The sequence below is a fragment of the Eublepharis macularius genome, chromosome 4 (genome assembly GCF_028583425.1).
Source record: "Eublepharis macularius isolate TG4126 chromosome 4, MPM_Emac_v1.0, whole genome shotgun sequence".
In the NCBI taxonomy this organism is placed as follows: domain Eukaryota; kingdom Metazoa; phylum Chordata; class Lepidosauria; order Squamata; family Eublepharidae; genus Eublepharis; species Eublepharis macularius.
In genome coordinates this window covers 83,224,734-83,250,241 of record NC_072793.1, presented here as the reverse complement: position 1 = coordinate 83,250,241, position 25,508 = coordinate 83,224,734, and the positions used below count along the sequence as shown (strand labels likewise).

Sequence of the window (25,508 nt, the reverse complement as noted above, 5' to 3'; positions counted from 1 at the left end):
AGCAAGATAAAACTGAACAGGCTGTACTTGAAAGCTTGGTTTGAATACTACCAAGACAAAGTGATTTAGAGGCACATATGATTTTGATGCTCTTTTCACCAATCTTAAAATAGTTAACTATCATTCCCTTTCCCCAGTATACCATATTCTATCGGGATGGGACAGCGGCAGCCTATGGTTTAGTTCTCTGTACCTTTGCCTAGCTACATATTCCAGAATCCTTTAGTAGTACCAGAGATAATTAAACTGATATAAACATGCTCTTGGTACTTGATGAAGTTTGCCTAATCAAATTTGAACTTTATCTTTTTTTCTGTGTGGAAACTAAGGCTGTACATGAAGCCTCTTATTTATATTTGTATTGATTGCTAGTGGTAATTTGGGTGAAAGCTTGAAGGAGCCAGGAGCTCTTGTTTGCAGTTGGTTCCTGCCATATTGGTTTGCACCACGGCTCCATCATAGTTCTGAGGCATTTTTATGCAAGTATATGGCAGATAGTAGAACAACCAAAGTGAAATGAGAACACCTTTGTCCTCTTGAACAGGAAAACACTGGGTGTTTCTGCCACTTTGGGGAACTTTTCCTTTTCTTCTTCCTGAGTGTTTTCCCTTCTGGGCAGATCAGTCTTCACTGAATGTCTGCATGGACCCTGTGGAGAGCTACACATGTCCATATATTTTGTCTATGTTGCCCCTGAGATTCTCAGACCAGGATAATGCAGAAGTTCTAACACTGGATCATTCAGCAAAGGGAAGAATACAGGCACTGAACCACATCTTCTTGCCTTTTTATCACTGAGGAACATATCAAGGACAGGCGGGAAAGTAAACAGGGAGACATAGGAACTGAGTATTACAATCAGCTGCAGTAAAGTCCTTATTAACATTAGCCAGAGGATCTAATAGGTCATCCCTCTGCCACCCTTTCGTCCCTCCGTCCTTTGGGCAAGGATAAACCAACCCATGAATCCAGACAATCTAATTGTTTCCAAGATCTGCGTGGCATTCATTTTCTCTAATGTTCTAATATGAATTTCCAAATGTTCCCACAAATCTTTGCATGGAATTGTCCACTCTGCAGCACTGAGCTTCTGCTTCCAGGAGTTTGAAAAGTCACCTGACCAGCATCTATGGCAAAAGCTGAAATGCAGATTTCTACTTCTCATTCATATACTTCTCATTTCACTTTGCTGCCACCTGCTGGCAAGAGCAAGGGTTGTCTTTTTTTAAGATGTAAAGGAAGGTAATGCATTTTTGGAAAGTGCCTTTGATAAGCAAAAGGTTGAGGTTGAAAAGGCTGAGGTTGAAAAAACCATTTCCCATTACATTTCTTAAGTCACCCCTTCACTTTTAACTTGATGGCAATTTCCAATGCTTCATCTATCATATAAATTAAAATAGCAAAATCCACTTAATAATTTGATAACCCACATTTTCTGCAGAACCATAATCTAAATCTGCCTGTTAAACAAATTGGAATCTCTTTTTATAATTTAGTGCCAAAATGGTAGAAATAATAGTTCTATGAACTTTTGACTTTCTTTTATCTTGGTGCTAATTGAGGACAAACATTATGTATGCATGGAAGTTTTACAGGGGGACAGTACATGGATCTATCAAAGTACTTGAAATCCTCCTTCAGACACACATAGTATGGAGCATTGCCTATTGCCAAGAGCAGTTGTTCATAGTGGAGCTGTGATTTCTTACTTGATTCACTCCACCTATGCTAGTCTCTCCTTTTCCATCCTTGAGAAGAAGAATGACAGGAGGAAAGAGAGACATTCCTAGATGCCAGGGTTGTTTGCCCTTTGAAGGTATATAAGCCTTGTTTGTACCAACACCTGGGTGCTGAATGCCGATATGGTTCACTAGCAGGGTCAGGGCAGCTTTAGAATACAAAACATCCTGTAAAAATACATGTTTATCAACCCAAAATTACAAAAAAAGGTAGGCAAACCAAATGTTCAGCTGAAATGGCAAAGGAATGCATAGAGCCAATTTGTTTAATGATAGAAGGTTCCCATCTTAACCTTTTCTGCTTGTTGAAGATCTGTCCATCCAAAGAAAGGCTGGCAGTTTTTGGTGATTCCTTCCATCCCACTGTCAGGCTCCACATGCATAATACTGGGATCATTATTCTAGGAAGTCTTGGTGGGCTGCAACAAGAGGGAGGAGGTCAGGAAGTTCCCTCATGTAAGTTCCACTGTGCTGATGTAACTTAGGATCCAAACCATAGACATTTCCTGAGAGGCTGTTATAATATTTCTGGGCCCACCAGACTGAGGAGTGGCTTAAAGTGAGTTTAATAAAAACAGCAATTAAAACATCTTGCTTAACAGTCTTTGAGGGTCACTCTACATGTTACTTCTTTTACGAGTTCTCTATGGAGTCAACCTGTGCTCTGGCGACACACATCAAATTGGAGATTGGCTTCTATCAAAAAACCAAGAATGTAAATGGGCTCAGAAAACTGCTACCCCAGGGGAAGGAGAGCTCCCCTACAATGTGTAGGGGAGACATTTCCCCATTTCTGCTGTTCTATGTGAAGGTATTGTGTGCACATGCGGCAGCAGAAAGGAGAAAACTCTCTCACAGTTTATGCGTGGGGAAAAAAGCTTGGGAGAAAGGCAGAAGCTTTCCCTCCCCTGGTAAGCTTGCAGAGTCTATTTGCATACTGTTTTTTTAAAATAGAAGCCAATCCCCAAGGTGACGCGTGTCTGCATGGAGCACGGGTTGGCTTCATGGAGAGCTGGTAAAAGAAGTAACATGTAGAGTGACCCTAAGCCTTGTTACAGAGCTAACTAAAACCATGTGATTTGAGGGCAACTCCACAAATTCCCAGTTCAATAATCCTATTAAACATAAGAGAATGTGTCTAAATTATAATTTTCTCACTACAGCCATAATACAATATGATAAGAAAGATGAAAAGCATTACTGAAAGGAGACAGAAATTTCAGAGAATTCTTGACATCTGTTTCTTGAATAGCAGCCCCCTCCCCCACCAATACTGTATGGCAAACTGCTTTTGAAATGGAGAAGAATTTGTAAAGTAGTTTATGATATGACATGCTATTTAAAAAAACTAAGTAAAAAGCCCTCCACGTCCTCACCAAGACTGGGCATTCTAAAAGACTGTTTTCATCCCAGCCTTAGTAGATCAGAACGTATAGCACACATTTACAGTGCAATCCTAAGAAGATGGGCTTAGACTGAAGTAACTCTTTTTGTGATTGCACTGTCAGGTGCCCAGGTATCACATTCTGCTAATGTGAAATGGCATAGAAGGAAACATGGTAAAGTAGTAGATAAAAAAGAGACCTCACAATCTGAGTACTGACTGGAGGCAGACACAATGGACCTGAAGAGAAATTGGTGTGGGTTTGCAGACCTATCCCTCCTATTGAGTCTAAAGAGTGTTGTTGGTAAGTCATATGTGTTTCAACTAATTCTAGATCAAGCAATGCTTTATTCCATATTGTTTTGCTCATATTTCCCAAAGTGCTCTCAATCACATTCATAATTCCTGGCTGTGACGTGACAATGTAATTCATCCATACCATGCAATATGAAAATCAGGGCCATTCTTAAAAGATACTCTCTGAACAAAGGCTAAAGAAAGCAGATGCATGTACATGACAGTTTGCTACATTATTCTAAAGTAAAGCTCAAAGTGGAATGGGGACTTAATGGGTGGAATCTGTCATTAGAACTAGGAACACTTTTTTTTCTCCAACTCACTGCCAGCATTTAATTTGGAAAGGCTACATTTTAAATGTGCCCAAGTCTTAACACAGAAGATTTTTCTATGCATTGTAGCTAGGGCAGCAATTGGTGGAATTGTTAAGTGACTTTTGCATTTAGAGCAGTGGTCGCCAACATGGTACCTTTGGGTGCCGCGATGCTTATGAGATCCCTAAATGGCTGGAATCGCTTGAGAGAGAAAAGCAAAGTAGAGAATTGTCAGTGAAGCAGATGTAAAGAGGAGAAGGAGTGCTACAAGCAACTATGGAAAAATAATATCTTGGTAGGGAGGGTATTTCAGAACCCCCTGCCTTCATTACAGGAGAATCCTTGGCATGGAACCTCCTTACACTTTGTGGAACCTCCTGGTATTTTGTGATTAGACCTAATCCCCATGTCAATCATTTTGTGAGGATAACAACAACAACAACATTCAATTTATATATCGCCCTTCAGGACAACTTAATGCCCACTCAGAGTGGTTTACAAAGTATATTATTATCCCCACAACAAAACACCCTGTGAGGTGGGTGGGGCTGAGAGAGCTCCTAGAAGCTGTGACTGACCCAAGGTCACCCAGCTGGCTTCAGGTGGAGGAGTGGGGAATCAAACCCGGTCCTCCAGATTAGAGTCCTGCACTCTTAACCACTACACCAAACTGATTAGCCCCATCATGGCTTTGTTGCCATGGTAGTCACTACCTGCAGGGGCTAGCATACCAAAACACCAAAAGAGCCAATGGGCAACTGGGACAACTGCCCTGGATCCTGGGCTGGGGGGCTGACCACCTGTGGCCCCACACTGTTGATTGCCACCAATCTCCCCCACCCTGTTTGGGGCTTTGGCTGTCCACTCAGAGCAACAGCTAGTCATGCCTGTCACATCTGGGGCTTAAGCAACTGGATCAGCAGTAGCTGCTTATGCCCGCTCCCTCCAGGGCTTGAGCAACCAGCTTCTGGCAACAGCTCACACCTGCCTCACACAGGGCAGGGGCCACCCCTTGCATGGCCCTGGCAGGGGTGAGCAGCAGAGGGGCCGTGATTGTAGGTGACAGTGATTGTGTCCCCATTGTGGACTTTTGCCCAGGGCTCCAGAATCACTAAGGCCTTCCTTGATTATCTGTTCTCAAAATTCCTAAAGTACACACAGGTTCAACACTGTTGGGAACTCCTGATTAAGAGCATTATAGCAACTAGTTCAGATTCTGAATTAAGGAAGGGCCAAGGACAAACTTGATTTCTCTTCCTGGCTTTGTACTTTGACCAAATGACCCTGGTTCAGTCACTCCAGCTATGAAATAGGGATAATACCCAACTCTGAAGAGCCCTTTTATATTCTCAGAATGAGACCCAGTTTGGTGTAGTAGTTAAGAGCGCAGAACTTTAATCTGGAGAACCGGGTTTGATTCTCACTCCTCCACTTGAAGCCAGCTGGGTGACCTTGGGTCAGTCACAGCTTTTAGCTCTCTCAGCCCCATCCACCTCACAGGGTGTTTGTTGTGGGGATAATAATAACATACTTTGTAAACTGCTCTGAGTGGATGTTAAGTCATCCTGAAGGGCGGTATATAAATCAAATGTTATTAAAGTATATAACAACAGAGAGTTCTTTATAATACATTGTATTACTGCAATGAATAATCTCTGTTATTCTATTTTATTATTCATCAATGCCAAGAAGAAGAAAAGAATTTAATATATTGTTTCTGTAAAGTAGCATATACATATAATTTAGGTACTCCCACTGGTATTCTCCTAATCTCAAATTATTTTTCCTTTTTAAAATGTCAGAATAAGTCATCTACTTCTCTTCAGATAGAGGAAACAACAACATTTTTAATCCCTGTCATTCTCTGCTACTTCTCCCCATCTAAGAGCATGCTTGCATGGCAAGTGAAGTCACTGGAAACCAAACTCTGGAGGCACTGCTGTACTACCAATCTATATTAATTGTATACCTATGTAGTGGTATCATTGCCTATAAAGAATCCTGAGGTTTGGAAAATTGTGAGAATTCTTGGCACATACAATTCCTACAATACATACACAGATTTGATTCCTTAAGAAAAAAGAAAAACCTTACACTTGCCTAAGTCTGTGGAACAGGCATGCTTCGCTCTGTTGTTTAAAAATGGAGATAGAAAACACAGGGTTAAAGAAAAGCACAAAAAGATAGCAAGGAAAGGGGAAGATTCATCATGAATACAGTCAGATCATGATGCATAGAGGTATCTTTTAATGGATGACCCTTTATGCTACACATCCATGTAACTCCATAGAAATTTTCTTTGTTACTATAAGAGTTACATGGAGCCCACTCCTTCTGGGCAAGCCAAGTATAAAGAAGGTATGGATGGGGAGGAGGGGCAGAAGCAAAACAGGGGATATATTTTTGAAAGAAAAAAATGTTTCTAGAAGGAAATCCAGATCAATCCACTTTCCGGTTGTAAATGGATCCCCTGCTTTGCATCTGTACATTCCACTGCACCCATCTATAAGGCTGATCTCCCCAAGGAAGAGTTGCCCCCTTGAGCAAAGGCTTATGGGAGATATATGTCATCCCCCAACTGCATTGGGAGCCATTACAGGAGAGCCTTATAGCAAGGGTGCATTGCCTATATCTTATTTTTAAGTAGAGCCCTATGTTCAATATATTTCAGGAGGATGATACTGGGGAAGGCAGGTTCAACTTTTCTGCCTATGGGATGGGGCCTGCCTGCCTGCAAGCCAAGGATGGCATCTCGGTCAAAGGCGCAAACAACAACAACACGACAAACCCAGCCCCACCTCCTTCAAAGTCTCCTGATGAAATGCGCAAGCTTTTTATCCAGCGAGCCAAGAAGATAGATAAGATCTCGCGCATCGGCTTCCCCATGGCTTTCCTCATCTTCAACATTTTCTACTGGATTATCTACAAGATTGTCCGAAGGGAAGATGTACACAACCAATGAGGCGGGTCTGTACGTGGAATTCAAGGAAGGAGGGATGGTTGAGAAAGCGAGACAAATGGTTCCTCTATACACACCATGTGCAATAGCAATGCAGTGATGCATGAGTTTAAGAATGTGGCAATATCTATTTTAAAAAGTGGGGCGACTTTTAAAAAAAATATGAACTGAAGAATACTATAGGGGTGGGTGGGCTATGGGATGAAAGCTTTCAAAACTTGAGTTGGGGGAGATTATGGGAGGGGTAATTGTTTTACAGCATAAGGAAGTTTAGGATTGCTTTGGCAGCAGTCCAAGCAGTGTAATATATTAAATATATATTCATGCTTAATTATAATGCAAAAAGAAATCCTTTTTTAGCCTATTAACAGCTTAGATTCTAAAGCCAATGGAATGATTCATGATTCCTTGTGCAAAGAGGACTGCAATTATGCTTAAACCAGACTCTTGCTATATAAGGCCATACCAGTTTCTAAGCAAGCACGCTCAAAAAGTACAAGCAAAAGAGAAAGTCATATGCCTGTGTACTTCCCCACATTGTTTGCATATGGTTTGAAGATGGAAGGACTTAAGACTGGGAGGGGGGATTTTAAATGAGAAAGGCTCAGGGTCTGCAGGGATGGGTTGAGGGCTAGCTAATTTGCAAATTAGAAAGCAATCATTATATGATCCCCAAAATCTTATATACTATTTAAGAATCCAATATCCATTTCAGAGTTATGCACACTGGAATTTTAAAATCCTCCTGTAACATTAATGTGAAATTATAACACTTGGTGCAACCAGCAGCCTTCAAAATGAATGGGAGATGTTCCCATTGATTTCAAGGAGATATTGGCTGTGCCTTCTGTTTTCAATGCAAGTGGTATGAACTGTGGCTTTCAAACAAGGGGCGTGTGTCAGTCACTACTCATACCTGTTGACTTCAGCAGGATTCCCCAGTGTGATCACAGAGTTAAGAGATGCATTGTTGTAAAATATCATTAATCTTAAGATGCTTGATGTATTTCTTTAAGAAAGAAGCTAACATGAAATAAGCAAATAGCTACTGTGGGGCTTTAAAAACCCCACATAAGCCAGTATGCCTCTTCTGCTCTTTACAGAGAAGAAAAACAGTATAGGAATGTCTGCAGTGTGTGTGTGTGTGTGTGTGTGTGTTTAAACTGAAGCAACAGAAAATTAAATTTAACTTGTAAATCTGGGTTGGGGAATGGGAAAGGATAGTATATATACAGAAAAGATAACCATTATTTTCTGACATTTCATAGCATAGCATTATTCAAGAGGAATTGCTAGCCCAACTATATTTTTGTATCACTCTGTGCTGTGTCTAGCAAGATACAGCTTTTGGAGCTCCTCTGCACCTTGATATCTATGGGTATGCATATGGGTCCCATGATGTTCTGTTGCAGAGAAAGAGAAATACCGCTCATCAGGGTTTATATGAACTGGGGATGAGAGCAGCTCCACAAGGGAAGTTAAAATTTGAACAGGGAAGCCTTTTATGGCAATAGAATCTATAGTCAGTGTTTAGGGTGGGGGTGGGTGTCAGAAGAGGAAGGAAATCTATATGGAGTCGGTGCAGAAATCCCAATTTGCCTTTTGGTGCAATTGTCAAGGCACTAAATTACCTTTTTTAGTTAAATATTTGGCACTTTAGAAAGATAAGATTCAAAGAGTGGAAAGACAATCAGTTCTTGCTGAATGTTTCCCTATAATGCCTAGACTGATGGATAATTGCAGCCCAAATTTGGGCAGCTTCCCATATTACAACTTCTAGAGGCAGCACTAGATTCCCACAAGTGTTTCTTACAACCAACAAGAAATATTGAAACCAGCTTTAGAGGTGCATCCCAAGAGTTCAACTGTGCCATTCAGAATTTGAGTCCAGATTTCTAAAATACACTTGGTTCACTTCAGCCCAAAATACAAGAAATGGTTTTCATCTTTCAAGAACAGCAGCAGCCTATGTAAAAAAAAATCAGCCTATATCTCCACTGAGGGATGAGGTGGTCCAAATAAATTTTGATAGCCTCTGTTTAACTTAGAATCCTCATCAAGAATCTTGATCTGATATAAGCACTAGAGTTCAAATAGCCTCCTTCGAGTGACATATATCCTACTTTTACACTGAGCAGGGTCTAAGCCTTCCTCCAGCCTAAGGAATCTTCCTCAATGAAAGTCAGAGGAAGGTTCCTTAGGCTGGAAGAAGGCTGAAGGAACTCTCTATGTTAGGCATGGATATATGCCAGTGTCTCCAGAGATGCACTCACCAAATCAGGTTAATTGTGGGGGAGAAAGAAGATTCAGGAAATATAAGCAGACTTTACCTGTAGCTGTGTCGGTAGAAGGAACAATCCTTCAACCCCTAGGGCAGCTTAACAACTCCTTTCAGTTGAATTATGTTTTCACCTTGGTTTGGAAAAGATGATTCTATTTCAAAGAAGAGAGCACAATGCAGTAATTACCCAAAGAGTCTGAAGAATGTACAGATGCTCTACTATTTGAATAAAATGGAATGGTGTTTCCATAAGATTAGAACCAAGGCTGAGTTAAAAAGCACAGAGGTGCTTCTGTGTAGTTAGGATTGCCAGTCTGGTCTCTGCCCCCGTTATGGGGAGAAAGAATGCTGAGGGGAGCTAGAGGGAGAAGCTTTATAAACCATCCTACAATAACACCATGATGATGTTCTTGTTGTTTCTTGTTTTGCAATAATATTACACCCTAATCTATGCAGTAGTGCCATGAAATTATATGGGCTGCATAAAGAGTCATGGTTCTCATCAGTAAATGGTGGGATCAGGCATTTGCTGGGAATCAGAAATTGTTGAGGGTCTCACCATCAATCGGTACCACCCCTAAGTTTCCCTGCTAATGCATGGGTTGTTGCATACACACACTAATGTCTGGTATAATCTAGAAATGGAAATGCCCTAAACTCAGGGCTTTTTTTCAGGGGGAACGTGGGGGAACGGAGTTCCGGAACCTCTTGAAAATGGTCACATGGTCGGTGGCCCCGCCCCCTGATCTCCAGACAGAGGGGAGTTTAGATTGCCCTCCACGCCGCTGAGCGGCATGGAGGGCAATCTAAACTCCCCTCTGTCTGGAGATCAGGGGGCGGGGCCACCGGCCATGTGACTATTTTTCCGAGGGCAACCCACTGAGTTCCACCACCTCTTTTCCCAGAAAAAAAGCCCTGCCTAAACTTATTTAATGAGAGCCTTGAAGTGACAATTTCTAGCAGTGCTTCAACCGTACTAAGAAAGAGTGCTTTGTATGTTCCTAAGGCTGATCTTCTTGCATGGGGAGGGCACAGTAGAACAGGAAGGTCAGCTCATCCTCTTGCCCAATACCACAAAAACCTGGATCTGTTTTTACAGATGGAGAATTCAGATAATTGTGTGCTTTGAACAACTGTTAAAATGAATTCTAGCCTACTCACTAAGGTCTTGGCAAATGGTGATTTTAAGTGTTTGGCGATATACTGCACTGCAGCACAGCAATAAGCAGGTGGAGGTATGCTGCATGGAAAGAACAAGGCATTTGCAGGCCTTTGAATACTGCTCCAGTTCCTCCATCCATAGAACTTAAATCTTAGGGGAGGGTAAGTCTTTCCTGCAACTCTTTGATTGACAAAACCTTAATTCCAAAATGTTTGCACACAACCCTTTGAAATCCAAGCCATTACAGCACAGTTGCTGTTAGAATCCAAAGACTGTGTTCTGAGTCTTATCTGGAGGCCGCAGCTAAAGCTGGTCTGAGCTTGCTTGTCGATTCACTGCAGCACGCATAGCCTGTTGTGCATTGTGTAAGCACTTTCACTTGCTGTGTGTTCCTGTCTGAAGTCACTGCGCAGATGGAGGGAATTCCCCTACCTGCTCTGTGTGACACAAGAGCAGACTCTACAGCTGCAGCTGCAGCCTACTTGCTGCCCTTGCAAAATGCTGGGGAAAATCCCTGGCTGCTTTTCTTTCTTTGCCTGTGTGAAATGGAGGCAAGGTTCAGCTTGGCACAGATGCTGCAGACCAAGACGCATTAAACAATGGTTTGCACGGCTGCCTGCCTGCTCTGTATTCAGACTTGCCTGACTGGGTTTACGCTGACCGAGCCAAGTTTTCCCAGGTGTAACTCCACAATCTTTCAGGGAGGTCAAGGCATGGCTGATGGCCATTTTTTGAATAGGAATTGTTTTCTGTAGGAGTCCTCTCTGTTTGTTTTGGGAAATGAAGTTATTCCATCAGGTTAGCAGATTATAGGAGCCCTTCTTCACAGCATCAGTTTGTGGATTTCCTGCCTCTGTAAACTGGCATATAATATTTGCTTTGGATACCATGCGCATTCGGATGCCATGTGCATTCACAATTAGGACTGCATTAACAACTTCATGAGTAACACAACCCAGACTAACAGATATTCTTAATGTCACTTGTGCAAATACCTTTAGATTCATCACACTCACATCGTACAACATAACCTCTTTCAGCACAGCCAAAGACTACCCTCTCATCACGTTTCTATATTATCTGGGATTAAAATCACTCAATAAACACTATGAATTCATAGAGTATTTTGAATTTCATGGTCCGATCATTGCTCGGGTAGTGGTACAGACAGAGTCAGGTGGAAGGGTCTCAGTGCCTGATACTGACCCATATAGAAGAAGCTGACACCAGTGCTTGCCAATGCTTGCCCAGGCCCAGTGAATCATCAGTGCCGGGTGCTGGCAAGTATTGTGAAGAGGGGGATCAAATCCTCTTCTAAAAATCTATCAGTGATCCAGTCAATAACGCAGCATTACGTGCATGTTTTAATTGCAAGCATGAAGCCAAAGGTGGGGCCTTAACTGCCATGCGCAAACCTCTCTCTATGATGTGGCAGAGAAAATGGTTTTATTGGATCTAGTGCTGCCTTTATCCTTCATTTTGCTTAGTTAGTAGCAGCACTCCAGTTCCAATGAAGAGGGTTTACATGGCTTCTTAACCTAAGCTGACAGATACAGTTTAATTTGCCTTGGAATCGGCTGCTTGTTTACAACTGGAAGTCCCATAGATTTTGAACAGCATCCTGATTCCCATTCTAGCCAAAAGCAATAGTCCCCTTTGTTCCATAGCAGCAGGATTAGATGCCCCTCAATGCACAAAGTACATTTTGGCAATTCTACTCTTATGGCTCTGCCAGGCTGAGAAACAGAAAGGGGGTATCAAGGTTTTGTGAGTGCATTTTCCCTGCATTTATCAAGCCTCTTCATTATTTTGAAAGATAATTATAGCATCCTGTCATCCTTCAGAGCATTACAATTAGCTCTATACTGGTATTGTTATGCATTATCTTTTAGAATCACTCCAGTATCCCTGGACTGAAGCCTAGCTCAGGCCTTTCTTGCTTCTCACTCCCATTAGCAGGGTTTACATTTCTGAGCATGAAGCAGTTTGGAGAATGACGTCAGTTCTTACAAGCTGCATCACGTGAGACAGGTTGCAGTGTTTATTCATTCTGTTGCCATGCTATAGTCCTTGTTCTGTACATGCAGCAGAATGAAATGGTAGGCACCTGAGGGGGTGGAATGGACAGCACCACTTCAAAGTACAGCTGAAGAATGGCATTTTTAAGTGCTCCCATATTAGGAAAACTCCCTGCAAGTGGAAAACTAGCACATCAAAGGGCAGGCCAGACTAGAATTTTTCTCCTTGCAGTGCTAGTTAGGTAGTGTCCCCCCACCCCCCCACAAAAAAACTTGAAAGAGTCTTTTACATGGCAAAGCATATCATGCCCTTTCCGCAACCAGACGTGATACCGCCCATTCCACCACTGCATTCTGTTACACATATAGACCCTTAGTTCCCCTCCCCCAAAGCTCATTGTGCCATCATAACACCAATCTCCCAAACTTAGCAGTCAGTGGATATCAACTGAGCCCCTACTCCCCTCTACTTGAAAAACTGATTGGATTGAAATCAGAGATGATAAATTCCCAGTATTTTAGCTTCAGAATCAGCTCCCAAGAACCAATGGCAAGGACCAAAGGCCTTCACTGAGAGCAGACAGAACCAGACCTTAATGAGATTTCTTGTTCATATCCCTTTTCATGACAATGCCTTTTATTGACCTTCCTCTTTCCACTCAACTGCTTTATTGTATCTGGAAATTGTTGGCAGCAATTAGATAAGAGAGTCAGTGCACAAATGGAGGTTGTTGGCAGAGCAACAGGAAGGAAGGATCCTCTTCTGTCTGCTAATCAAAGCACCAGCATAACAATAGACTCGCTGCCTGTGTTGAAAGGAGGCATCCTCTCCCAATATGTCTCAGAGAAATCACCTCTTGAAACAACAGATAGAACACTTATACCAGAGTTACTAGTAAATCCCTGTTAGGAGAGTTTATGTGCTGAAGCAACATAATAAAATATTTGCACATATATTCTCTACAACACTGACAGAGATTGGGAGCGTTTGGGAGACGAGCACACTCTCCCTGAGGCAGTAAGTGCACAGACGCGTCTATCAGGTGACACAAGTGCAAGAAGGAGCAGAACTGCTGGACTTCCCTCCAATGCTTTCTGCAGGCACGTAGGGGAGTCTGAGGCTGCCTGTTCTTCATGCTGAAGGTCTAGGTGGGGAAGGACTTTTAGGCTGCTGGGTGGAGAGGAGCTGGCAGGCTATAGATGAAGGTGGGGCTGCTGAAGGCACAGCAAGCGGCAGTCCCTGGGGCAGGACACTGCCAGGTGTGCACAGAAAGCTTTCCCAGGCAAGAACTCACTTTGGACTTGGATCCAGACTAAATTGGCACTTTCCACCAATTCCTCCTTCCTTCCACAGACCCACCTCATGCCTTTCTTCAGGATCTCCTGTCCTCCAAGAGCAGCATCTCATGGAGATTTTGGGGCTGCAGTGGGAGGGGGAGGCAGGAAAGTTCTGTTCTGCTGATGGGAAAGTTACTTTGGATCTCTGACTTCTTACTTTTCTGTATCAATAATGTACTCCCATATTCAGGTCTCTAGTATTTCAAAATGTATACACACACACACACATACCACCACCACCAATATCTGGTCATAATTTAATGTTTAGCTTAGCATGCTAGATGCAGTCTGCTTGAACAACAGCAAAGCAAACACCATCCAGTATCAGGGCCTCTGGCTGGACTGAGACATATAGCTGTGCAGCAACAGACAGACAACGCTGTCTGCATTGACAGTGCCATTCATCTGTTCAGGACAGGAGTAGAAGGACTGAGTTCAGGAATCCCCTTCCAGCTCATCAGATGATTGCTGTTACCAAAGCAGACAGCATAAACCATCTGTTCAGCAAGCAAATCATCACACTGTCTTTGTAGCATGAAATGTTCAAACCTACTGAAATCCTTGAATCCGCTCTCATAATGATAGCAGATCCAAGTATTTCAATAGGTCTATATGCATATGACAATCTTGTATAATCAATGCACATATAGGGAAAGGTGGGCTAAAATTCATTGGCCTCCACCACCATGTGTGTTCAGCATAGCTCCTGCAATGCCTATATGTGGACAAACTGTTTATATGTGTGAGAACTATGTAAAATGCAGGGTCCCTGATCACACAGGCAGAAAGCTCTTGCAGAAGTTATGCTGAATGCACAGGAGGTGTGACCAGTGGGTAAAGCTAGCTCTCCCCCAAACCCAGATGCACAATTTGTTACTGCACTTCTAATGTGTGTCCAGTCCTATTTTTAAGGCAAGTTGGTATATATACATTAGGGAGGAAGCTGATGTAGCTTAGTAGCTAAAAATTTGAGTTAAGGATCAGAATATCCTTGGTTTAAATCATGCCTCTGCCTCTGTCATGAATTCATGATGTGGCCTTAAGCCACTTCTCTCAGTTTTAGCTCCCCGTCTTGAATGTGGGGAATAATTTCCGACCTGCCTTACAGAGTTGTTACAAGAAGATAATAAATGTTCTTATACATTTGGAAATCAGTATATTCAGGAAATAACTCAAAACAGAGACTCGGAGTCTCCAGACATCTTTATACAACACAGTTCCCACAGAAACTTCAATGAGAATGCTCTGTTTCATTTAAAAATAGGTTTCATATTAAAACCCTAACTGTTCATTTGTAATTTGATCCTTATGATTCATTTTGTTCCTATTAAAGTACAGTGTGAACAATATTTTCATATTAATTTCTATCCAGGGGTATGTATAGTGTTAACTAGAATTATTAACCCAAGACTGATTAAAAGTAGAAATATTTTTAAAGAGATTATTTATAATTTTAAAAAAAAATTGAGGAAAATCAAATAGTAACCAGAGTTGTTGTTTTTTCCTAGATCTCACAAAGCTGTGTGTTAAAGAGAGACTTCTACCAGTACCAAGCGTTAAGAAATCATCCATCTATGCTTTTTGCTCCAATATTTACAAAGTAATAAGTTGTAAATAATAGTGCTAGAGATTTTTGACCATGCCTTCCAGTTTTATAAGGCAGTTCCAATAAAACATCCAATAAAACAGTAGAATGCATTTAATGCATTTAATGCATTCTACTGTTACCAAGTTTTCTCATATGAGAAGCTGCATATATGAACATATTCACAAATCTCTGAGAGTACCAATAATCTGGACATTTTAAAGATAAATCCATGTATATATCCTAGTCTATACATCCCTAAAGATCCTGTCAAATGACACACACACACACCCCCACACACACATGATCTCAATGACGATGGAAAAAATCACAGGGTTCAGATTTGTCCCTAGATCCTTCCAATAAAAATCAGATGGTGATACCAGTGAGAGCTATTAGTGCAATAACATGGCCAGGAATTCTAATCAAGCCAGACATGAGGAATATAGTGTCATCCTATTGCATATGCTGCCAATCCATGTAGGATCCAAACACCATTGGATTTTGCACTACTTTAATTATTCCTGTCTAGATAGGATCAACCAGTAGATGAATTATTTCAATAGAATTACCAAGGAAGTTATGCATACAAGCCAATAAAAAGAACATTAAAGTATTGCTAAGTTAATTAATACAAAATGCAACACTAAACATATAGCCATTATCTAAATTTGAAACAAAGGAAAGTAAAACATTTTCCAGTGAATATATCAAATCATGAGCAAGCTATCACACGTCATAAATGAAAAGTTGACTTCTCTATGAATGTTTCATCCAATACTGCCCTGTGCCAGGATTCAGCCCCCCAAACTTGCTGCAGTTTTCCATTGCCTAACCTTTTTTAATCTTGTGAATTGGTTATACACATGGCACTTTACAGAGTAAACTAAGCAAAAAGACAGGTCTCGTTGCCAATATTTCCAGGGGAGGAGGCTGCAGAGACAGGGGCAAGGCAACAAAGGGAAAGGATACCAGGGTGAGTTATACAAACACAGCTGGGTATCCTTAGACTTTGCTTCAGTAGTGCATGGAGACCGGGGTTTTAAGCCACAGGATTCATAGAAAAAAATGGGCTTTCAGTATAATTCTAAATTGAGCTACACCCTTCTAAATCCAGTGATGTCAAAGGGTTTAGAAGAGTGTAACTGTTTAGAATCTACTGTTTGGGTTATGGGTTGAAGAATGAGAGGGAGGTGAAAAGATATAGCTTTATAATTTCATAGGAGACTCACTCCTATCTATCTATCTATCTATCTATCTATCTATCTGTCTGTCTGTCTGTCTGTCTGTCTGTCTGTCTGTCTGTCTGTCTGTCTGTCTGTCTGTCTGTCTGTCTGTCTGTCTGTCTGTCTATCTAGGATTAATTGACGCTCAGTGGGCCTCAATGATTGATTTCCACTTCCAGATGCCCAAGGGGTAGCAACATTAGCTTGGCTTCAAGACCAGATTGAGACATGCTAGGGCCCTCATTTGTGTCAAGTTTAAGAGCCCCATAATATTACCCTCCTGTTATTCTAATAATTTAGTTTTAAGAAATATGTAGAGGCCCCTAATAACCTGAGGCCCTAAATTGTAGCTCTCTTCTTTTATGTGAAAATCTAGCTCTGTTTGATTTATTTGTGCAGAAGTGACATGCACATGCATACACATACAGGCAGCTGGTGTCCAGAACAAAAGACAGTTCACAGCCAATCACTGCGACATCAAACATCATTCTTCTGAGAATGCCACACATTGTGTTTAGAGATACAGTATAACTGGAGAGACCCAGCACTCCTTGATTCGATAAGTTCTCCCCATTGCCTTTGCCTATTAAGGCATGCCTGTACTCTAGCCTGAATCAATTTTGCCCAAGGCATTTTCCCCTCAAGCTAAACTTTTAAGACACATGGATTGACACCATCAGCAGTAACTCCAGCACAGCACAGAGGCTCACTATTTGAAACTAATCACTTTGCATCAGTGGATTGATTTTTCCTTTTCTTTACAGCCTCTTCTGCCCATTCCACTAAAAGAAAAGCAAGTTCTCTGAGCTATCTCCTGGGACATTGAAGAGGAAGGGTAAAACCAGAGAATGCAGCTAAGATGAAAGGGCAGTTGGGGTGGAGGAGAAATAATCCTAGGAAAGTGACATCTAAGAACAAGCTTGTAACCAGAGCATAACCATAGACCCTTTCCTCAGCACAAGAGGTTCAACTTCTCTCTCACCATCATCAACCATATCTGTAGGTCCATTTGGTTGTTGAGCAAATCATTGTGGTCCTGTTCACATTACAGTGAATTCATTACAGTGAATTCATCTGTTTGTAAGAAGGCCAGGGACCGGTAATTGGATGAAGGATTGCAGTTCAGTTGCATACTGCAGAGAAATGCATGCTCAATTATATTTTGATGCTTCTGCACTGAGAATATGCACAGAGGAGGCCTCCATGCATAATTTAATTGCCCAAGGATGGAAAGGGTATGGCTTCTTTAAGGCAGAATTGTGTATGAAGGAGTTGAGCAGAGCAACCCCCTATAGGTTCATATTTTAGTGGTTTACATGTAATAAGATGTGGGTTTTTTGCATAGCACCAACTTCCATGAACTTAATCTCTGCATCAACTACGACATCTGACTGGCTCAGTTTCAGTTCTGGGCCAGCATATAAACCATAGTTCTGGTTTAAATAAAAAGCCTTAGGTTTTTTTAAAAAAATGTACAACCACTTAGTACAACCTATTGCAATACTTCAATAGTAATCTTTTGATAGTTTGCTGTAGTACTACATATTAGAGAGCTTACAATATTTCTTGAAGTCACCTGTGTATAAATGGTTGTGAACTGTAAAAGGTTGTGATGGAGAGAACATGGGATATATAATTCTCCATGTATTTTTTGCATAATGATGGGACAATTGCCTCTTAATTCAAAATTACAAAGACTTCTGAGGTTTCCATATTTCCAAGACCTGTCATAAGCCTTTTCATGGTAGAAAAAATAGACATCAGATGTTCTCATTTCATGAAGTGTTTGTGAACCAGCGTTCCAACCAAAGTGTGTGATGATAATTGACCCACATCTATGGAACCCACATTCTGTATTTGCCAGAAGGTCATTATGCTCAAAGCGCCAGACCAGGTAGGCATTGACTGTGTATTCCAGAAGTCTGTAAAGATAGCATGTGAAAGCAACAAGCTGCTATACTGGATTCTTGAAGCCTGAACAAGGCTTCAAAACAGGTATACTGAGGATAGTCTGTCACAGATCTGGGAAAACATGTTTCTGCAAGATTTGATTGTCAAGAGTTAGAAGATCAAGCACATATTGGGGCAGTCATGACAAAATTCCATGTTGGGTAGTACAGTTATGTTACCAGAAGGTGCAAAGAACAATGTATAAGTAAAGGCAATTTAAAGGTAGATCATATCCATCCCACTAGCAAGAGCTAAGCAAACTGCAGTCACTTCCACTCTAAATGTGAGAGACATGGATTCAGTGGGACAGAATTTGGGACATAAAAGGAGGATTTAATACTTTGCCTAGTCTGACGTCTCCAACTCTAAAAGATGCAAATGACTTTATTGGCAAGGGAGCCTACTGGCATTTTCAGGGAGCAAAGCTACATGATCTCTTGGTTTTCTCTGAAAAATGAAAAGGTGGCCTGTGGAAAGGTCAGTCATTTGGAAAGAAACAGAGTCTCCAGTACCAAATACTGATAAATAATTATTAAAGTCCTCCACAATCATATCCTTTGATCAGAATTAATTAGTCCTCAAAGCCTGAGATAGCCCTTGCACTCTGCCAGAAGCAAAGACTGTGGTGGCAGCTGCTCTGTTGTTGTTTTCTGTTCAGCAATTATATTTCTAACCTGCCATTCCTCCAAGGAGCTGAGGGTAGAATACATGGTTCTCCCTCCCTCCATTTTATCCTCACAACCACCCTGTTAGGCCAAGACAATGGCTGGCTTAAAGTTATGCAGTAAGCTTCATGGTGAACAGGGATTTGAACCTAGGCATGCCCAGTCCTAGTCCAGTGAGCTCTGGTTGACATGCTGTCTTGGAATACATCACAAGCCACCCTGGCTGCCATTGCCTGCGGAGATGTAGTCAACAAAATGAGTGGGAGTAGGATGCATTTTCTATACAAACTTGCCAATTTCCCCTCATTAGTAATGTCTTTCTCCATAACAATGGTGACTGTTAGACCCTGGTGAATTTGGTAGAAAAGGTTCCTGAAGGCACATTTCTTGAGGTCAGTAAGTGGTAACTGGTGATTTTACATCATCCAATTGAGACTAGAAAAGTCAATTCATTTGGATAAAGTTCCATCAAGCATAGAGGTGACCATATTATCTTTCCATCCGCTCTATTTGTTTTGGGGCAATGTTTTTTGTAGTTAATAGGCTGAGTTTGCATTTCTTCAGCATACTGGAGGTCACATCTGGCAGATGCTTCTCCATGGAATTACTCTTTTAATGCCCATTTTTTGAGCTTATGCTTTAATGACTTGTTAATTGTTTCCACTTCTGGAGACTGATCAAAAGAGATCCTTCTCACTGCTCTCACACCTAGAAGTGCCAGTCTCCTAATTATTTATTGTTCTGGAACATACCTGCTGTCTTGTGCTACAATAGCTCCCCTGCCGGAGTTAAGGGACATGTGTGAAGTCACAACAACTGGAACACTTCCAGTACCTTTGCACTGAATATAGATTAGAGGCATGCTTCTTAGGATATTTGTCATTGATGGTGAACCAGAAGAAACTGAGGCAGAGATTCTCATGCCGGTATTGCATTTCAGAGTTAGATAATGAATCTTTGGCCTGATACCATTGGCCAATCCCAATCAAAGGTTTAAATGAAATCTATAATACAATTAAGAACAATTTTGTGCCCAAGCTTCAGGTTGATACTGATACTAAGGATAAAAAGTTGTTCTACTCGTACACGGCAGAGTCGTCACATTAAGCTGTGACCCACTGCTAAGGTAACCCTGAGTTGACAGAAACTGGGTGGGCCACCCTTGCATACTTAATTAAGGAGCCAAAGTTGTACACTTCAACACCCAGAATCCCAGGCTCCTCTTGATAGGTATCTACATATGGCAAATATCCAAAAAATGTTCTACACCCAGCAAAGCTAGGAGGGAAGGCAGAATCTATACCACAAGCAGAAATCTGCTTAAGAGAGGGGGAACAGAAAGACAGCTGCATTTCTTTTTTCAGAAATCTATGACATATTCAATTTATATACCGCCCTTTAGGACAACTTAACACCCACTCAGAGCAGTTTACAAAGTATGTTATTATTATCCACACAACAAAACACCCTGTGAGGTGGGTGGGGCTGAGAGAGCTCTGAAAGAGCTGTGACTGACCCAAGGCCACCCAGCTGGCTTCAGGTGGAGGAGTGGGGAAATCAAATCCAGCTCTTCAGTTTAGAGTCCCGTGCTCTTAACCACTACACCAAACTGACTCTTGAATTAGCCACCCCATATGCTACCAAGTATGAATATCCTGAACAGAACTAGTCAGGGCTTCTGTCCAGAACGTGTGACAAAAGTATGTTGGAAAATTGGAGTGGGGGCGGGGAGGAAGAAAACGAGGTGAAAAAAATGATTGTTTTGATGCCCTTCTGTCTGGGAGAAAGGGGAATTGTTAATGATTACCCCCCCCCCCCTCTTGCTACAGCCTCTCACTTTGCTCCTCACACTGTTCCTTCAAGTCTACTGACTCACAGGAACATAACTGCAGGACTCACAGGAAGCTGTAGTAAGACAGGGGAGGCAAGGAAGTTGCCTTCTTCTAGTATGACTCCACTCATGCTGCTTAGGATCCAAGCCAAAGTTTACATGTTGTTGTTTTTTGCTAATGTATTTTTGCAAATATAAAATGCAGCACAACAGAGTTCAAAAACAGCCAAGTTGCTGCCTACAGTAGGAAAGCTGTATAATGCTATGAGGGAAGAAAATATGAAAGTCATTTCTTTATGGAGTAATGGTGTAAATCTTGTTATAGAATGTAATAGAATATTGGATTGCAGATTGGCCTCAGGTATTCTTGGGGCATATATTCTATCCAGTTTAACAAGAACCTGTGAGGGGAGGGGGGAATAGCACCAACATTTTTCACAAGTTCATTATTTCATTGCTTTTTAGTTGTAGCCAATTACCCAGCTTTTTTGTTTGTTTTTTGATTCTGCTTGCCTTGTACATTTCTCAGTTCCAGGTCCTCTTTACTCATCGGGAATGGGCAGTAACAGGGGAAGTTGTGGCAAAGGAGCTTTCATTTTTAAGATTTACTTCACACTTCCAAAGTGTCGTATTCTCTATTTTTGTCTTTCCTTGTAGCACTATCCTGAACATAACAGAGTTTGGCTTGGTAAGATGACCAGCTCATTTAGCTTTCTATCCTGTACAGTGCAGTCTAAGAGCCAAGCTACAAGTGACATCTGACACAGGTTGGACACTTGTCAGCTTCCTTCAAGTTTTGATGGGAAATGTAGGCATCCTGGTCTTGCAGCTGTAATGGAGAGCCAAGCTGTAAAACCAGGACGCCTACATTTCCCATCAAAACTTGAGGGAAGCTGACAAGTGTCCAACCTGTGTAAGGTGTCGCTTGTAGCTTGGCTCTGAGCCTACTGCTTTAAGTCAGTCCTGCGTAGAAATGATTCAAGTCTGAATGCTGCAACAGGTTCTTCTGCTCAGCCTTCCTTCCTTTCCTGGTTTAGATTTACTCTATTACTCTAAGCCTATTCATAGCAGTAGTCCAGCTATAAAGTGTGTGCACTATCCAAGTCATGGCTGCCATTGACTTTTTAGAAAACGTGCAGTTGATAATGCCTAAAAGCTGAGTTTAATTTTTTTTTTATGACAATTACCTAAAAATGGATGCCAGTTCTAGGCTGTACTTAAGCCACAATACGGATCAACGAGCAATTGCTTCCTCTATATCTGATCAATTCTTCCCAGCAAATGAGAGAGAAAATGCCATCATTCTTATGTTAAGCCCCAGTTGCCAGACTTTGGAAGCCTGTGTCAGATTCCTGTGCTTTGTTTACTATTTGCAGCCATGTCAACAGTATCCGCGTGCACCTTTTAGCCTGAACAATGAATTGTGTTGACATTAGACTCAAACAGTAGAGAGGTATTCACTATTTTAGAATCATTGAGCACTTTATTAACCAAGTGTGGTATCTTGTTCTGTTGAAGATTGCATCAGAAGGTAACATAGTGGTTAAGTGGCTGGGCTGCGAATCAGCACTTTGCCAATTAGACTCCCACTACAGCCATGAACACAGCAGGTGGCCTTGGGTAAGCCACTCCTCTCAGCCCCACCCCCCACCCCAGCTATATTGGGGGGATAATAATAACACTGACTTTGTTCACTGCTCTATATGGGCACTAATCTGTCCAGAAGAGTGGTATATAAGCACATTGTTATTATTATTATATTATTTAATGTATTATTAAATCCACAGCATTAATAGCCTGCATTGGACAAAATTAGCCAAGATCCAGATTATGTAATCAGCAGCATCATGCATTGTTATCTAGTGCTGAACTGTACCACTTCAGACTGCAGATGTTTGAATGTTCCCCTAAAAACACACACACAATTCCAACACTAGATTTTTTTATGATATAGCTTTGTATGTGCTGGAACTTAATAAATGGTTACTTATAACAATCAGAAATGACATAGCCCAGGAACAGGTATCATAGAATTGTACTGATCATATGTTTCAGCTCTGATTCCATCAGAGTATACAGAAATTGCTTGCCTTGATATAAAAGCACCTAAGCTATCCCATTGTGTGACAGAACAAATTAGCAGAGCAATGTGCACTTTACAAAGCACACTTAGCATGATTACCAAGTTGCATATTTAGTGACTTGACTTGGTATGGCAAGGAGGGGAACGTATCTCAATTATTAAGCAACACATTCCTGCTATTATGGCAAAAAAAAATGTTAAGGGGGGAACCAGCAAGTGACAAAGCAGTGAACTCAGGAGGACTTCATTTGAACTTGACATGAAATGTTTACAACAAAGTCCAGAAGAGTTTTTCTTCCTGAAATCAATTCATGTCATTCTGGCAGCAGCCTTACGGTACTGAGGATGCCAATACTGATGCTGTGCAAGAGGCTTTGGGTAGATTAGTCCTGAATCAGTATTAAGGAGGATATGTTAAGGTTTTGGTAGGAAGCATTTTGTTATGCCACAATATTAAAATACAGAGTGCCAGATACGTAACTTAGAAAAGATCTCTTCCCTGTAGCATTTTTTCCTCAAAACAAAGTGCCACATTTTTATATCAACACCTGCAGTACTGATGCATCCATAAGACATAAACTTTGTCATCCATAGAAGATTATATCCAGTTTATTGAATCAGGATACACTCTGCATATTTGTAATTCATTAAAAAAAATACATTAGAAGTGCATGCTGCAGCAATGTTTGTGTTTGCATCAAAAAAAGGCTAGAAAAGTATTACAAAGGGACCATGTGTTCTTATCTCAGATGCAGGGTATCTAGTTAAAAATCCAGTATGTCCCCTTCTCATACACAAGCATGGAAGTAATTTCCACAGATGTTTTTGAATGGAGCAACCAAGTGGGCCAGGCAAGTCACCTGGGTCTTTCCCACCTGATCATTTCCCTTTGGCCAAGAGACAATAGTAGCAGCAAGGGCCCACAAACATGATATTCACATGCATCCCACAATCATGTAAGATTGTAACATGGCTAATTGGGCCCGAGCTGCTGTGGATGCCTATGATGGGGGCCTTAGACATTCAGATCTTTTAAGCTTCAGTTCACAGACTCAACAATATTAACACATAAATTCTCTCTTCAGTAATGAGCACTGGACCAACCATTAATTGCACCCATAATGTTGACTCAGGTTGGAAATAAAGCAGTGAGTGGGAGGAAAAACATTTTTAAATGCCAATATTTTCAGTCAAGCTAGAATTGTGTGACTATAGAAGACATGCACTTTAGGAGGTATTTCCTCAACTGAAAGACCTTCCAAAAATATAATCAAACCTAAGCAAGATACAGTATTTGTGTAAACGATGCTACCCATCGTTTCCAATGAAGGACTGCCCTGCCTTTTCTATGTGAAATTTGTATGTATGTGTCCCATTGGTATGGCCTTAACGCTCCATTAAGGATGTGTTTTGCTACATCCGACCCAGAGTGCAAAGCAACTGCTTCCTTAAGAGTAAACATTTTTACATCATGATAAACCTGTAACTTATATGAAGTACAGCTTGCATGAACACAGAAAAAGAAACATTCAGATGTCAATGGCAGATTATTTTTTTGGCTTGTAAAAATAAATTTTAAGAGAAATCTATTTCAGCAGTTTGAAGATGGAATGTAAATTTCTGTTAAATGTATATAAAAAGTATATTTATTCAATCATACATTCATGCCAATTCCAACTAAAAACAAAAATAAACATTTTCTGACACTTTCTTGTCTTTTTGCTTATTTGTGGGAGGGTTCTTGTTAAACCCAAGGCAACAACTGTGATGGTTTAAGTGTTTTAGATGTCCATAAAGTTAGAAGTTTCCAAGAGATTCCTGCCCAAGTAACCAAATACAATAATCAGATCTTTGGGGGGAAGGGCACATTTGATTTTACTTCATTTATAGGCTTTCTTTCTCCCATAGTGCCCCGAACAGCATACATCTTTCTCCTCTCCTCTATTTTATCCTCACAACACTTTGTGAGGTGGTTTAGGCTGAGTGTGTGTGGCTGGCCCAAGGTCACCCAGTGAGCCTCCTCAGCAGAATGGCAATTCAAGCCTGGCTTTCCCAGACCCTAGTGAGACACTAACCACTACACCACACTGGGTCTGCAGCCAGAGGGGAATGGCAGGAAAATCCTAGCCTCCCTTCCTTCAGCAGAGATTAGACTGGATCCAAGATGAGGGTCCCTAGAACCTAGCCCCACAACCAGTTAATTTATTTGATCTGTTCTAGATAAAGGATCTACTATGGTTGCAATCCTGTAAAGCCCCCAAACAACAGGCTATGCCATTGTGCTGCTTGACTAGAAGGATGTGAAATGTGAACTGAGCATACACCTCATTCAATATGTCATGAGCAATTTATTACCTGCAGCAGGATTTCAAACACTAATAGCCTGCCCCCATCAAAACAAAATACACACATCAGAGTACTCAAGCTAGCCTAATCTCAGAAGCTAAGCAGGGTCCAGTCATGGTGAGTACTTGGATGGGAAACCACCAAGGAAGTCCATGCTCTCCAAGCAGAGGCAGGCAATGGCAAATTTCCTCTGTTTTATCTCTTGATTTGAAAAGTCTCTGGGGTCACCCTAGAGTTGGCTGTGACTTGATGACACTTAACACACACAGAGAATAGCTTACAATAAAAATAGACCTACTCAGTCTTGATTACATTTAAGATTACATTACA

At 41.3% G+C, this 25,508-nt stretch overlaps 1 protein-coding gene across 2 annotated transcripts in view; it reads left to right on the top strand.

Moving 5' to 3' along the window:
* GLRA1 (glycine receptor alpha 1) overlaps positions 1-6,696 on the top strand; it is an 87,009-nt gene extending 80,313 nt beyond the window's left edge. The window contains exon 9 of one of the 2 annotated variants that reach the window (XM_054977731.1): positions 6,382-6,696. In XM_054977731.1, the coding sequence (XP_054833706.1) occupies positions 6,382-6,696 (315 nt within the window). The remainder of the gene's footprint in view (positions 1-6,381) is intronic. The other variant, XM_054977732.1, reaches the window with a different exon arrangement.
* The last annotated feature ends 18,812 nt before the right edge of the window (positions 6,697-25,508 follow it).